Source organism: Elgaria multicarinata, chromosome 4 (genome assembly GCF_023053635.1).
Source record: "Elgaria multicarinata webbii isolate HBS135686 ecotype San Diego chromosome 4, rElgMul1.1.pri, whole genome shotgun sequence".
Lineage (NCBI taxonomy): Eukaryota > Metazoa > Chordata > Lepidosauria > Squamata > Anguidae > Elgaria > Elgaria multicarinata.
Genome location: NC_086174.1, coordinates 73,438,753 through 73,453,149, shown reverse-complemented (window position 1 = coordinate 73,453,149; position 14,397 = coordinate 73,438,753). Strand labels below are relative to the sequence as shown.

Below are 14,397 nucleotides of genomic sequence, written 5' to 3'. Positions count from 1 at the left end.
AATAAAGCGGGGGCAGGGATTGAATAGGAGTGTATGCAGGATTTAAGCACTGGTTCATAAGAGTGTCCAGGGAGGGGTACAGAAACAGCAAGTGGCCTGAATTGGATTGCTCTGGATTGGGATGGGAAGACCTTTTTTATTCAGTTTTGGGTCTAAAGATCCTCTTGGGTGAACGGAAGGCACTTCTGCTTGTACCACACAGGAATTACTATTTTCAAATGATTTCCCCTAGATGCAGCCTGTCTGACTTATCACAAGCAGTTCTGGAAGGTCTCCAGCCCTTGGGGAATAATTTTTTTGGGAGGTGTGAGGGGCTGCAGTAGGAAGGGACCAGCAAAATCCCATTGTTAGAGTAGAACTTTATCTAATTTGGGGGGGCCCCTCCAAACCTGTATGTATAATCTCTTATAGGCAGCAAGCAGCAGATGGGGAAGCACCATCCTTCGAAGCGGATGGAAGTGAAAGTTTGTCTTGACCCATAATTTTACACTTGGAATCTCAAACAGATCTCTTTTTGTTGACCTGAGCTGGCTTGCCTGGACATACAGATCACTTTTCCATTATAGGCTGGCTTGGTAGATATAACAGTAATCAGTGCCACCACTGTCACTTGTGCATGCTTTATTTTTGGGTAAATTCATTAAATTAAAATAGGCTTATCTTGAACTTCATGTATTAAGCTTTGCCAAGAAGAGAATCATTAACATTCAGCAAATGGATCAAACATGACTTCTTGCCCTAAAGCAGTCTGTGGAAAGCTAATTGGCCATTGTGAAGGAAGATATTTACTTTCAGTCAGTTGAATAATCAAAGCACAGTGGTAAACAGAAGAGACCTTTCTTTGTTAAACAAATGTCTATATTTGTGCCTGGATATCATGAAGAAGAAGAAGAAGAAGAAGAAGAAGAAGAAGAAGAAGAAGAAGAAGAAGAAGAAGAAGAAGGCTTTCTAAATGGTCACAGAGAAACTGCTCTTCTTTCGTTATGTGAAATGGAAATTGAGACCCATAGCCCAGGTTAAAACAGACTAAATATGAATACTGCCATGGGTAAATCATTATTTTGATAAGCCATTCCTATTTTAATATTATATGGCAATTTCAATTCAACATGATTGGTAACTAACACTGCATTCTGTTGGTTGTGTATCTCCAAATATGCAATATGCAAAAACATTATAATCTACTATGGGTTGGATCAAGATGTGGTCATACTTAAAGTAGACCTATTGAAATCAATGGGACTGATTTTAGTCCTGACTATCCTCAGTCCCATTGATTTCAATGGGTCTACTCTAAACAGTCTCTTATTGGAAGGTGTTTATAAAAGTCGACAATGCAAATGGAACATGAAATGGGAATCCCAAAACATGGTAAAGTACAACTTAGATGAAGGACTTTTGTGGATAGACTATAATGCAGAAGTGCACAACACATGAGTACAGTCCCAAAGTTTATCTTCATAGCCCAGTTCATAGAATGAGCTGGATCTCCCTCTTACCCTGCAGATGGAGGCAGTGGTTGTTGATTCTAAGCTCATCTTACTTCAGCTCCTCTGACCAGAGATGCAGTGATCTCTTTCCTAGGCACAGGTGCTCTTGTCTGTGGTTTCTCCATCATTCCACAATCAGAGGCAAGTCTGAGAGTGTGGCATTTGTCCATCTTCACTCTGGCAAGTTTTGAGATTCTGTAGGCAGCCCTATAAGGAAAGTGAGGTTTGATCCAAAGGTCAAGATGCAACAGACACAACGTATTATTAGATGCTTTCATAGATAGTATGGAAGTTGTTGTAGCCAACGTCAGAGATCCCCCTGGCCCTTAAAACATAGTTGCTTGCTGAGCATAGTATCCAATGTTAGTCCTTCATAGAGTGTGAATGGGACAAGGTAATTGTGACTAATTTATTTCAGTGGGTTTACTCTATGTAGGACAAACATTGAATACTACCCTGAGAGCCCATGCACAATTGAAATTATTGATTCAGTGGATCCTAAAGGTTATCCAGAACTGATTATTTTTTGTCTATGCAAACCTTTTTGTCTGTTTCTAAACAACCCCTATGAACTTCACCATGCTTAGCTTAAACTCTGTGTTGTGTTGTAAATTGAACTGGGTTGTGTTTGAAGCAAATTACCTGAGCTTCAGTGAAAACAAACTGTAAATGTTTCTGACCCTTGGGCTCAGAATGTTTTCTGTCACCTGGGAAATTGAAGGAGAGTCCAGACTGTTGTAGCCCAAGAAGAACAGTTCCCCATAGAGCGGAACTGGAATCAATGAACAGATTGCAAGAGGGGTGGATGGAACTCATGGTAGTTCTGGGAAACAGTAATGTCAAAAGGGCTAAAAAAATTGAAACAAACTCTTCTCTCTCCTTCTGTGTCCTTTTTGGACATGTCCGAAATTGAGAGAATGACACAGTGAGAATTATAATTAGTGACATCTTCTCATCAAATATTAAGCAACCTAAACTGGCCTTCAAGCAGAATCTCACAATTGGATGTTGCGAGGGGATCAACTCCTTTCAATGAGCTTTTTTGCAGGATGGGGAGTGGGGCTGTGGGTGTTACAGGGTTAATGGCTCCATTTTTTTTACTGTATCAGAAGACAAGACGCTAGTCGATCTCTTTTTTAACTTATGAGAATTAATGGCTCCATTTTTTTACTGTATCAGAAGACAAGATGCTAGTCGATCTCTTTTTTAACTTATGAGAAACAAATGTTAGGGGCATTATGTTCTACAGTACATATATTGCTTTGCAAGCGAAGGATATAATGCACTAAGCAGTATTGCTGCAGAGTTTCTATCCATTTCCATTGAATATATAGAAATTTGGCTTATGAATGAGTAAATTAAATGGAGTTTGCTTTGTGGAAGCAGCTGGGTTGTACCTAAGAGTGACTCATAGGCAAATAACAACATTTGACTATTCGGCAGTATGAAATGTAATAAATAAACAAATGTTTTCAAGCCAATGGTAATAGCCTCAGTCTCCTCTTAAGGTAAAAGCTATGGATGCATCTGGTGGTGTGAAGAGATCCCCCAATCTAATGGTTGGTTCTCGTTGACCTGGTTCACATGTAACAAGAAGCCACCATAGATTAATTTCCCTGCCACCATTTTGAATATTTGAGTGCAGCAGGGGCGTATCTTAGTGTGTCATTATGTGCAAAACCGGCGACGGTGGGTTGTTGGGGTGTTTGACAAGCCTTCCCCGACCATAAAACAGGCCATGGTTCTGTGTGGATTTTCAGCTACCCCAACAATCCATTCTCACTGGGTTTGCACATAATCACAAGTTACAGCTTTCCACCAGACCCCCACTGCAGCTCAAATATTCAAAATGCTGGCTGCTACTGCAGCAAAAAGTCCCAAAGGAAAATTCACACACGGTGGTTTCTCGTTATATGTGTTTTTCTTGTACCTGGGGGAGGCCCGACTATCCATTGAAGCACATACAGACATAAAGAAACATAATGACTTCCCAAAACACAAACACAAAGGCTTGTTGGAAATCTAGAAATACTGCTTTATGGTTTTTCTAGGCTCAGCCTCTTGTGTATGCTTTTATTTGGCTTCCTTGGAGGCATCAAATGTTTACTAATGACCTCTTTTACACAAAATGTTTATCACAAAATAATTTGGCCATGCAAAGCATGTGTGTATTCCTTGTTGATGTTTACCAGTGCTTATTCTGACTGGGTTCACATGAACACTGTAGTCCACTATAGCTACAGTGAGTTGTGACATGCATCAGCAGCCATTTTGAATATTTAACCCCTCAGCCAGGGGTTGCCATGGTTTGTCGTGTCATCCAAACACAGTAGCAGGGGTTGTTTGAGGGTTAAACAAAACTCAAATAACCCATGCTCTGTTGTCACCAGGTTTCTCCTGCTTACAGTATCTCTCTTGTTTATAATGGGAAAAGAAAAGATGAGAAAACGAATTGGGTTTGTACCCCTCTCAAAGTAATGCTACAGATTTGAAAAGTTCACTTTTCTCACTAATGTTCCGGTTCTTCAGCGAAACCCAGCTCTCCTAAATTACTTATTTAGATATTTATTTATGTATTTATATCCCACCTTTCCCATTATGGCAGTCTTCCCCAGCCTGATGCCCTTCTGATGTGTTGGCCTACAACTCCCATGATCCTTCACCATTAGGTATGTTGCTAGAGCTGATGGAAGTTGTACGCTAAAACATCTGAAGGGCAACAGATTGCCCAGTCCTACATTACATTTTATTGGGTATGCAAGAGAAAAGGTAGGGTGTGGACCTGCTCTTCTCCACACACAAGGTTGGCCAACACAGTACAAATCTGCACTGGACCGGGACCAATGGGTGGTAGAGGTGAAGTTCAGGGTGGGTGAGGGAGGGGGGGAGAACTACCATTTATTTCTTTAACACGGCTAAAAAGAAATTGAAAAATTCAACTTTCTCCTTTTCCAGGAAGAAGAAATGCCGGATGTAGAAATCGACATTGATGATCTTCTTGATGCTGCTAATGAAGAGGAGAGAGCCCTCAAATTACAAGTAAGTTTGTTTTTGAGAAATCTGGGAGGGTGGTTAGGATACCTAATTCAAACTACACTGTCTGGCTCGCAAACTAAGAACAATTTTTAATACAGTTTGGAGCATAAACGAGCAGACTATTACTAGTACAGTGTAGTAACAGTACAACACAGAATAATGCTGAGGTTTATTACAGACTTTAATTTGGATTGGTGACATGAGGATTAGCATTCCTATTATACACTGCTTGCCCAAGGGCTTGCCTACATGGGTTGCTTAGAGGGTATCAGAGCCAATTTACCTGTTTCCATCTGTTAGGGAGGTAGGAAGCCCTATTGAAGGAATTGCTCCTATTCTCCTCAATCACATCTTATGCCTTTGAATCATTTTTATGAATTTATTCATTCATTTCATTTCATTTCTATAGTGAAATAATCCAGAGGGAGAGGTGGGTAACAAATAAAATTATTATTATTATTATTATTATTATTATTATTATTATTATTATTGTATTGAGTATCAGAGGCAGTAAGCCTGTATACACCAGTTGCTGGGGAACATAGGTGGGAGGGTTGTACTGTGTACTGTTTGTGGGTTCCTGGGCAACAGCTGGTTGGCCACTGTGTGCAGAGAATGCTGTACTAGATAGACCCTTGGTCTGATCCAGCATCTTAAACCCATAAAATATAATAATTTAGTTAAACACAATGTAAAAACCATAAGAGAATAAAATCAAAGTAGTAACCAAGATAAAAGCCAGCAGCAGTGCAAAGATCTAAAAACACAATTTTAAAACTGGAGGGCAAAAAAACCTGGGAATTTTTTAAAAAAGTTTTCTCCTGGCACCAAAAAGACCACAATGTAGGCAGCAGGTGAGCCTCTCTGGGGAGGCATTCCACAACCGGGATACCAGCACCAAAAAGGCCCTCTCCTTTGGTGGGAGCACCCAGTGAAGATGATCTTAGGATCCAGCAAAATACTTATGGAAGTATATGACCCTTCAGGTAACCAAGCAGTTTAGAGCTTTGTAAGGTTGATACCAGCACTTTGAATTGGGTCCAGAAATGAGCTGGCAGCCAGTGCGGATCATAAAGCACAAGTGAATGTTATCCTTAAAATGTGGGGTAAAGTACCACAACTCCAGATATTGATTGCAGGTTTCATCTGTGGGCGCAGCCTGGTTCATATTTTCCATACGTTATGAAATAGTGGGATAGAAAAGACACTTCGGAAAGAAGCTGTTTTTATAAACAACTGATATTCTTTTCATCTTACTTTTAGGAAGCGCTTGTAGATTGCTACAAACCCACAGAGGTAAACAACTCTTCTATTTTAATTTTAAAAGCATGACATATTCTAGTGTGTACAGCACAGCCATACTTATTGAAATGTACTGTAGGAATTAAAATACTTGCATAATCAGAAATTTAGATAATGTATATTAGCATATTTGAATGTTGTTTTTGTTTTTGTCATTAATACGATTAGAAATCTAAGTCATGTTAGTCTAATAACTATTATTCTACTGTAGCATCTGTTTTTCACTCAAGGTCCCATGTTTTTTTAATTTTTGGGTTGGGAGGGAATAAACCTTTGATCATGTTGGAGAATAAAAGTAAGTATTTGTACATCAATAGAAATGCAGCTTAGTGGGAAAACGTCAGTGTTTGGGAACAAGAAGGAACATCGTCTTGGCAAACGACTACTTTAAATACTAAAAACAAACAAAGCAGTTCACTTAGACAACTCGAATTGGTGTTAATGTGAAGTGGTGTCTGATACTATGCTGATGCCTTGCAGGAGTGCTTGTGTCGTGTTTTCAGACTTGCCTCTGTCATTGATATTAAGGTCTAGCTATTACTACTAACAATAGGTAGAATATTTGGGGTTGCATTTTGCAAACAGTGGGATTCTTGGTAGTGCGGCAGATTTCAAAAGTTAAAATATAAAGTGCTACTGTGCTTTTAAAATATTGGTAAAATGAATTCTAAAAAGGTGGGTGAAGGAGTTAGATGGTAGATCTGTCATGACTGAAATGCCAAATTATACTTGGAAGGCTGCTTCCGCATTGGGCGGAAGAAAAGTGTGCTTGTTAACTTTGAGTATAGAGGGGGTTTGCAGTGTGGCATGATGAAGAAATCCAAGTGCCACTTCAGTGTGATGGTTGTCATGCCCCTCTAAAGACGAAGTTCAAAAAGTGCTTTTCAAGGTACAGGGAAAATAGATTTGTGTGTGTGTTTTTTGCAATATGCAGTGTGCGGCATATAGTTTATTTGCACACTGAGTCACTGGAGAAGTTAGTGCTCTATTTCCATGCTTCTGATTAGAGAGGATAGCCAGATTAATAAAGGTCATTGTACTGTGTTTCTAGTTTAAGCATCCATGTAACAGTACCCTGCCTTTAAAAGTTTGTGCAGCCATGTTTAATGCACCTGCTCTTTGCCTCTTGACAAAACGTCTGATCTCTGCTTCTTACCAATCGTCTGATGCAGGCAAGTACAGCAGACACTATTGTACAATCAAACTCATTGTCTTGATTTTCTCTCTAGTAACTCTGCTCTGGATCCTTTTCAGTCTGGATTCCGTCCTTTGCATTCCACTGAAACAGCCCTTACTAAGATCACCAATGATCTTCTTACTGCCAAGTCTAAAGGCCTTTATTCCGTTCTTATTCTCCTTGATCTAACTGCAGCCTTTGACACGGTTGATCATGATCTTCTTTTAGATTCCCTTCATGACCTTGGATTTTGTGGCTCTGTCTATAACTGGTTTGCCTCCTATCTAGCGGGTCGCTCTTTCAGCGTGTTGGCTAATGGCAGCTCGTCTTCTTCTTTTCCCCTTTCAGTAGGGGTTCCGCAAGGCTCGGTGCTTGGCCCGTTGTTGTTTTCTTTATACATGTTGCCCTTGGGTAATCTTATTCAATCTCATGGCCTCCAATATCATCTGTACGCCGATGATACACAATTATATCTTTCATCTCCGGATCTTTCTCCTGATGTTCACGATCGTATCTCGGCATGTCTTTCAGATATCTCAGCTTGGTTGCTTCATCGTCGTTTGAAACTTAATATGGCAAAGACTGAATTGCTTGTTTTTCCTCCTAAACCTTCTCCTCATCTCTCATTCTCTCTTACTGTCAATGATGTTACACTTACTCCAGTCAAGGAAGCTCGTAGTCTTGGCTTTATATTTGATTCCTCGCTCTCCTTTATTCCTCATACTGAGGCAGTAGCTAAATCCTGTCATTTTTTCCTGTATAATATTGCCAGGATTCGATCATTTTTGTCTGTCTCTTCTGCCAAGACTCTTGTTCATGCATTGGTTATTTCTCGGTTGGACTACTGCAACCTTCTTCTCACTGGCCTTCCTTCTTCTCACATCAGTCCGTTGGTTTCTGTTCACCACTCTGCCGCTAAGATCATCTTCCTGGCTCGCCGCTCTGACCATGTAACTCCACTTCTGAAATCTCTTCATTGGCTTCCAATTCACTTCAGAATCCAATATAAACTTCTCCTGTTGACCTACAAAGCTTTTCATAGTCTAGCTCCTTCCTATCTCTCCTCTCTCATCTCACACTATTGCCCCGCTCGTGCTCTTCGCTCCTCTGATGCCATGTTTCTCGCCTGCCCAAGGGTCTCTACTTCCCTTGCTCGGCTTCGTTCATTTTCTTCTGCTGCCCCTTGCGCCTGGAACGCTCTTCCAGAACATTTGAGAACTACAAGTTCAACCGCAGCTTTTTAAGCTCAGCTAAAAACTTTTCTTTTTCCTAAAGCTTTTAAAACTTGATTTTGTTCTGACTTTATACTGTTAGTTTTACCCTACCCAGTGCCTGTTTACCCTACCCTGTGCCTGTTTGCATTCTCTTCCCCTCCTTATTGTTTTATTATGGTTTTATTAGAATGTAAGCCTATGCGGCAGGGTCTCGCTATTTACTGTTTTACTCTGTACAGCACCATGTACATTGATGGTGCTATATAAATAAATAATAATAATAATAGGTAGGAGACGTGCCACTGTTGGATGACAAATTCCAGTTCTACACATGCCAACACCCTGTAAACATCTACGTGCAATATTTGGCAAAACTACTTCTGAAGCTCTCTTGAGCCTCTGCAGTGAAACATGTTCAGGATTTTATACACGCCAGGCTTGGCCATGGCACAATAGAAAAAGCTCTGTTCATGAGGGTGTGATTTATTTTGAATATCCTTATCTGGCCTTCCTGCACTGATAGCAAAGCTCTTTCCATGAAGAACCATTTCCCGCTTTATCTTTTGGTGGTTTATGAAGTAAGCCTGACATTCTGGATGCAGCTGGTGCATCCTGCCGCTCAGGAATTTATTTGCGATGCAAAGCTCATGGACAAGTCCTTGCTAACTCTGGGCACGTTCACATATCTCAAGTGCTGTGGGAAACACTGGTGTTTTCCTGCAGCATATGCACACATGTGTGGACATTACACGAGTATACACACATCTTTTAAATACCACTGTAGTTGGCTGAGGTACCTGATTAGGTTAGGGTTTCCAGCAATGTATATAATGATGTGTGTGTGTGTGTGTGTGTGTGTGTGTGTGTGTGTGTGTGTGTGTTCATCTGTCCAACATCTACACATTATATGTTTGCTGCAGGCAACACCAGGGGAAAACTGATAGGCTTCCTACAATAATCATGTGGAGTGAACCCTCTGTAGCAATTACCAAATACAAATATTAGACCTCTATATTACCCAGCCTATAACCAATCCTTAATAAGAGGAGCGAAGGGGGCTTCCGGTAGATGGTCCATAGAATTTCTCATATTTCTCATTTAAGACAACTCTATGTTAATCATTGCCATAAAGTCTACCACTTGAAATCTTATTATCTTTATTATAACAAGGTCAATATGTGTGAAGTGAAAAATTAAAATATGAGGGGGGATGACGACTGTAGCTTCATGGTAGAGCATGTGCTTTGCTTGCAGAAGGTCCCACATTCAATCTCTGACCTGTCCAGTAGAGCTGTGAAAAATCCCTGTCAGAAACCCTGGAGAGCTGCTGCCTGTCCGTGTAGTAGACAATATTGTATTAGATGGGCCAATGGTCTGACTGGATAGAAGGCAGCTTCCTGTGTTTAGTAACTTGAAGGTGCCTTGTGCAGCTGTTCATAGCCCCAGGACAGTGCATTTGGATGTCTTCTGTGTGCTTTAAAGCAACGGTCACTTGGCACACCAGTTTTTGTACTGTGCTCTTGGGTTGTCTGCTGCTATAGTGGCATAAAGTTCTCATGGATTTAAAGCTTTTTTACACACATGCACACATGTGCTCTCTCTTCTCTGTAAGAAATGAGTGGGGCTGCATTATCTCCAAAGCAAGCTGGGTTGTTGGATGCCAACAGCTAAAAATACTTTCTGGGCACATAGTACCAACCTGCGGGAAGGCAGACTATGTAAGCCATTTGTGAGCAGCAGAACTTCCAGGCTTTTGTGCCTGTTCCAAATGGCAACATTAAAAAAAACCTTCAAGTGTGTTTGGGGGGGTGGGTGAAACAGGGTGAGTCAGAGTGAAATAGCCCATAGACTATTGGGAGTCAGACTCTAAATTTTATGTACTACTGTACCTGCTATTTGTCACTTGCATGCAGCTGAGAGTGTTTAACATACCTTCAAATGTTCATCCTAGTTGCAGCTCCCTGTGGAAATTCCTGAGATGCATGGAAACTACATAAACGTATTGCCTAGAAAGAGAAGCCCCCTGGCTTTACAAGCCTCTAGGCAATGTTTGGGTATTGTAAAAGACTAATGCCTTGTACTATTAATAAGCACTCTGTTCTTTTTCCAGCTATCAGGCTAGAAATAGAACTCTCTGAAACTTCACAGCAGAGCAGATAGTGTTTAATGATGAAGGTGCCATTAATGTTTGAACAGGAAATGCATGTAGCAGCCTTTGATTTATTCAAATAGAGCCCAGAATGGGGTCATAAGCTTCTCTTGTAGATGTCAGCGCACGTGTTTCAAGATGTATCTCCACAGCATGAATAAGTTGAGTTGGATAGGATTCCTCAAACTGGATGTCTATAGAAAGCTCTGAGGAGAAAATAATTTCTTCTGTATTAGGTAGTGCTGTGCCGAAAATTTCTCCCACAATTTTTCAACCATTCTCATTCAGTTTGATAAGGGGGGAAATTGTTTTCAAAAAGAAATTCAATGGTGAAGAAAATTTTGGAGAAATTCTCGTGGGTTTGGGTTTCTTGTGCTTACCTTACATAGGAAATTTGCATGAGCGTCCTGTTTTTCATTGTACAGTCATCTCCCCAGCAGGCTGTAGCCCGTTTGCTTCCCATTCTTCAATTAATGCCCAGGGGAAGACATCAACTGGGCGTGGGGGTAATAGGAACAGAATGGGAAACAACCATTGATTAGTGTCACCTGAACTCAGCCATTATGAGGTAATTCCTCCCAAAGGGCTTTTTCAAATCAGGGAGCATGGGAACCCTGGGAGGCTGCAAAGCAATGGAGAGATGTCTAATAAAAAGAAAAAATATATACGCAGCATCCCTGGCTACCTCACAATTATTACATAACACCACTAAAATAAATTCTAAAGCACCCTAAGAACGAAGCAGAAAAACTGAAGTCTCTTTCAAAGGGAAGAAAAGTTTAGGGAAATTGGAGAACAGATTTTGGCACAGCGCTGGCTCCACCTCTTCCCTGGAGCTACGCACAATGTTGCCTTCCTCATCCCTGCATTGTGTTAGATGCAAAATGGGCCCCCAGCCTGCTTAAACAGTTAATGCTGTTGTTACAGTCAAAGCACAACCCCCCCCCAAAAAACCTTTATGTAAAATGAAAGAAGCTGTGTTACAACCTCTGTCAATGGTGAGCCTTACCTGTGAGAAACTTTTGGGAATGTCTCCTTTCCCTGGAGAAATTTAGTGAAATTGTCCCTACCAGTTCATCTTCCCACAAATTGGATAGAGAATTTCAAGATACCATTTGTGCACAGCTCTAGTATTAGCGGACCTCAGTGTCTGCATGTGAGGCTTTTTTTTGGGCAGAGACTTTGTATCATTACTGAAAAATATTCAGAGGCATTGAAATTAATCCCACACCCTCCAAACCTGTCCTTTGCCAGAGTGCCACATGCACAATTCCTATATTCCAGGGGTGGGCAACTTGAGGCCCTTGAAATGTTTTGGCCTGCAAATCCCATAATCTTTCACCATTGGCTATGCTGACTAGGGCAGGGTGTCCATATGAAAAAGGACAGGGCTCCTGTATCTTTAACAGTTGTGTAGAAAAGGGAATTTCAGCAAGTGTCATTTGTATGCATACAATTAAAGCTCCAGAAGCCCTGCCCCCTTTTGTATCTGGTTAAGATATAGCTTTAACTGTTGAGGTGAAGAGGGAATTTCACCAGGTACTGCATGCATACAATGACACCTGCTGAAGTTCCCTTTTCATAAGGTCAGGGCTAATAGGAGTTGCTGGTTAAAATAGCTGGAGTGTTGCACGTTCCTCACCTCTGCCATAGTTGAAAACCTAGAGGGCATTCTGCAGGTGTTTCTCCTAGAGAGAAGGTGAATAGTGTTGAGCCGACACAAAAGAGCCAGATGGTGAGATCTGTCTCTCTTTTGGAAGTGAATGGAGGCTTCTTTCTTCCTGCTGAAAGGATTCCAAAGGAACCTCTTAGCCAAATCCTGCCCCATCACTTCAGATAAGAGGGGAGTGGGTCTAAGTGGAATCACTCTCCTTCAGCTACCAAGGTGCTTGGGACTATCTGTCCTTCAGTATGGTGGACAACCAAGGCAATTGCAGTGTGGGGTGGGTGGGTGTGAAGAGGCATTATTATTATTATTATTATTATTATTATTATTATTATTATTATTATATTTATTTATTTATTTATTTATTTATATAGCACCATCAATGTACATGGTGCTGTACAGAGTAAAACAGTAAATAGCAAGGCCCTGCCGCATAGGCTTACAATCTAATAAAATCATAGTAAAACAATAAGGAGGGGAAGAGAATGCCAACAGGCACAGGGTAGGGTAAGCAGGCACAGGGTAGGGTAAAACTAACAGTGTTTTGTGGGTTCCCACTTCTATATAATCTTGGCCATTACATTCCATCAGGGTCATTGGGTTTTGATAGGACGTGCACTCAATAAAGAGCCTCTAATTGGGTCTTGCTTTTCAAGATGGTTGAATGGCTGACATTTGATGCGTAAGAATGAAGTGTGGATAGCGGGTGGGGATTGTGCATTCTCAGTCATGACTCCTAATGACACACTTTCCCCTCCCCCCTTTTTTCTTTTTCTAGGATTTTATCAAAGAACTGCTAACTCGGATAAGAGGGATGAGGAAGCTGAGCCCTCCTCAAAAGAAGAGTATATAACTGAAAATTGAGCCCTCTTGAGAGATGTGGCCACACTAAACTGGGACTTTTGAATAGAACAACTTCTAGTTTGGTCTTTATGAGCAATTTATTCTTACTTTTTGGTTGAGTTCTGACATTTTAATGAATTTGACCACCTCTGTTTTTAAGGCTTTTTTTTAAGTGTCAATTATTATTTTTTTATCATGGATATCAACATTATGGATGCTGCTTTTACTACCTGAGGATGATCAAAGCGTGTGGGGAAACCCCACATTTAGAAAGACACTAGCTGTCCCAGGCAGTAATCCTACCTGATGAATTCTGTATAGAACTACTAGGGGGTGGCTGTTCCTTTGCAACCAGTCGGACTGTTCCTTAAGTTGTACACCAGACTCATGGATGTTAAGGTTCTTGTGCTTATGTTACATATATTACCGAGTGAGTTACTATTGCTTCACATGGGTGGAAGGGAAATGTGGTCTAGGTGACTATTTAAATGGAATCTGTAGCAGACATGGTGTTGGGGTAGGGTAGGGGGTGGGATGCAATTTGTTAAAAAGTGAATGCTGCTACTGTTTCTAAATGCATTTCAAGCATTGGGGCGAATGCCGTCACTCACAAAGCAACATATGAGCAAGCTAGGGAATTTCAAGGGCTTGATTTTGTAGGCGTTGAGCTTATTTTATTGACTTTGATGCTTAGCCAGATCATCTCATCTTCACCTCATTGTATTGACCTACTGCTGAAGGGTTGGATGTGACAATGAGAGAGGTCTCAATACTGTTTCAGAGAGGCTCTCAGCAGGGCAAATGGAAGGGAAACCAATCAGTGCGGTTTGGGCTCAGTTGCTCGCATTATTATGACAAGAATATTAGGCCGTTGGGCATCAGACCTGGCATGTTGGGTGTGGGAGGCTGGTTTATAGTTGTGAAAGCAGGATCCCTAACACTTCAGGAAAACATTCTTCGCTAAAATGTTTCACAAGCTACCATCTGCTGGTAGATGCTAGTCCGGCATTTTATATCAAGGGTGCTCTGAACATAATTTTATTTTTTAAAAGAAGAAATACATGTTTGTGAACTTTATGTATACTGGCAAGCTTTTTTAAATGTATTTAATTTTGTAATGTTTTATCAATGACTTTATTTACCAGATATTTACTCAAATAAATGCAACAAATTGGGGATTCGTTTTGTGTATACTTTAACTATTGCAGAAAACTGGAAATGAAAGTTGACTTATATTGGGCTGTTCAGACAACACGCTAAACCATGGTTAGGATGTGAGCACTTTTGCAGCAAATGGTTAGTTTGCATGTTTAAACTGTGATTTATGTAGCCACCATGGTTAGGAATGGTTCACTTGATATGCTAAGTCATGGTTCACACGACACGCTAAGCCATAATGTTTAGCTCAAAGTAACCACCATGGCTTAGTGTGTCATCTGAACAGGATCATTGCCAACTTAATTTGTGTATCTAAGCAAACTACTACTTGAACATAATGTTAACTTGCAGTTTAAGTATGC

The 14,397-nt window shown here is 40.7% G+C and overlaps 1 protein-coding gene across 1 annotated transcript in view; it reads left to right on the top strand.

The window, feature by feature from the left end:
* The window catches only part of PPP1R14C (protein phosphatase 1 regulatory inhibitor subunit 14C), a 54,591-nt gene extending 40,543 nt beyond the window's left edge, over positions 1 to 14,048 (top strand). The window contains exons 2-4 of the mRNA XM_063124559.1: positions 4,446 to 4,529; positions 5,790 to 5,822; positions 12,813 to 14,048. Of these exons, the coding sequence (XP_062980629.1) occupies positions 4,446 to 4,529; positions 5,790 to 5,822; positions 12,813 to 12,887 (192 nt within the window). The 3' untranslated portion in view covers positions 12,888 to 14,048. The remainder of the gene's footprint in view (positions 1 to 4,445; positions 4,530 to 5,789; positions 5,823 to 12,812) is intronic.
* Positions 14,049 to 14,397: the final 349 nt, after the last annotated feature.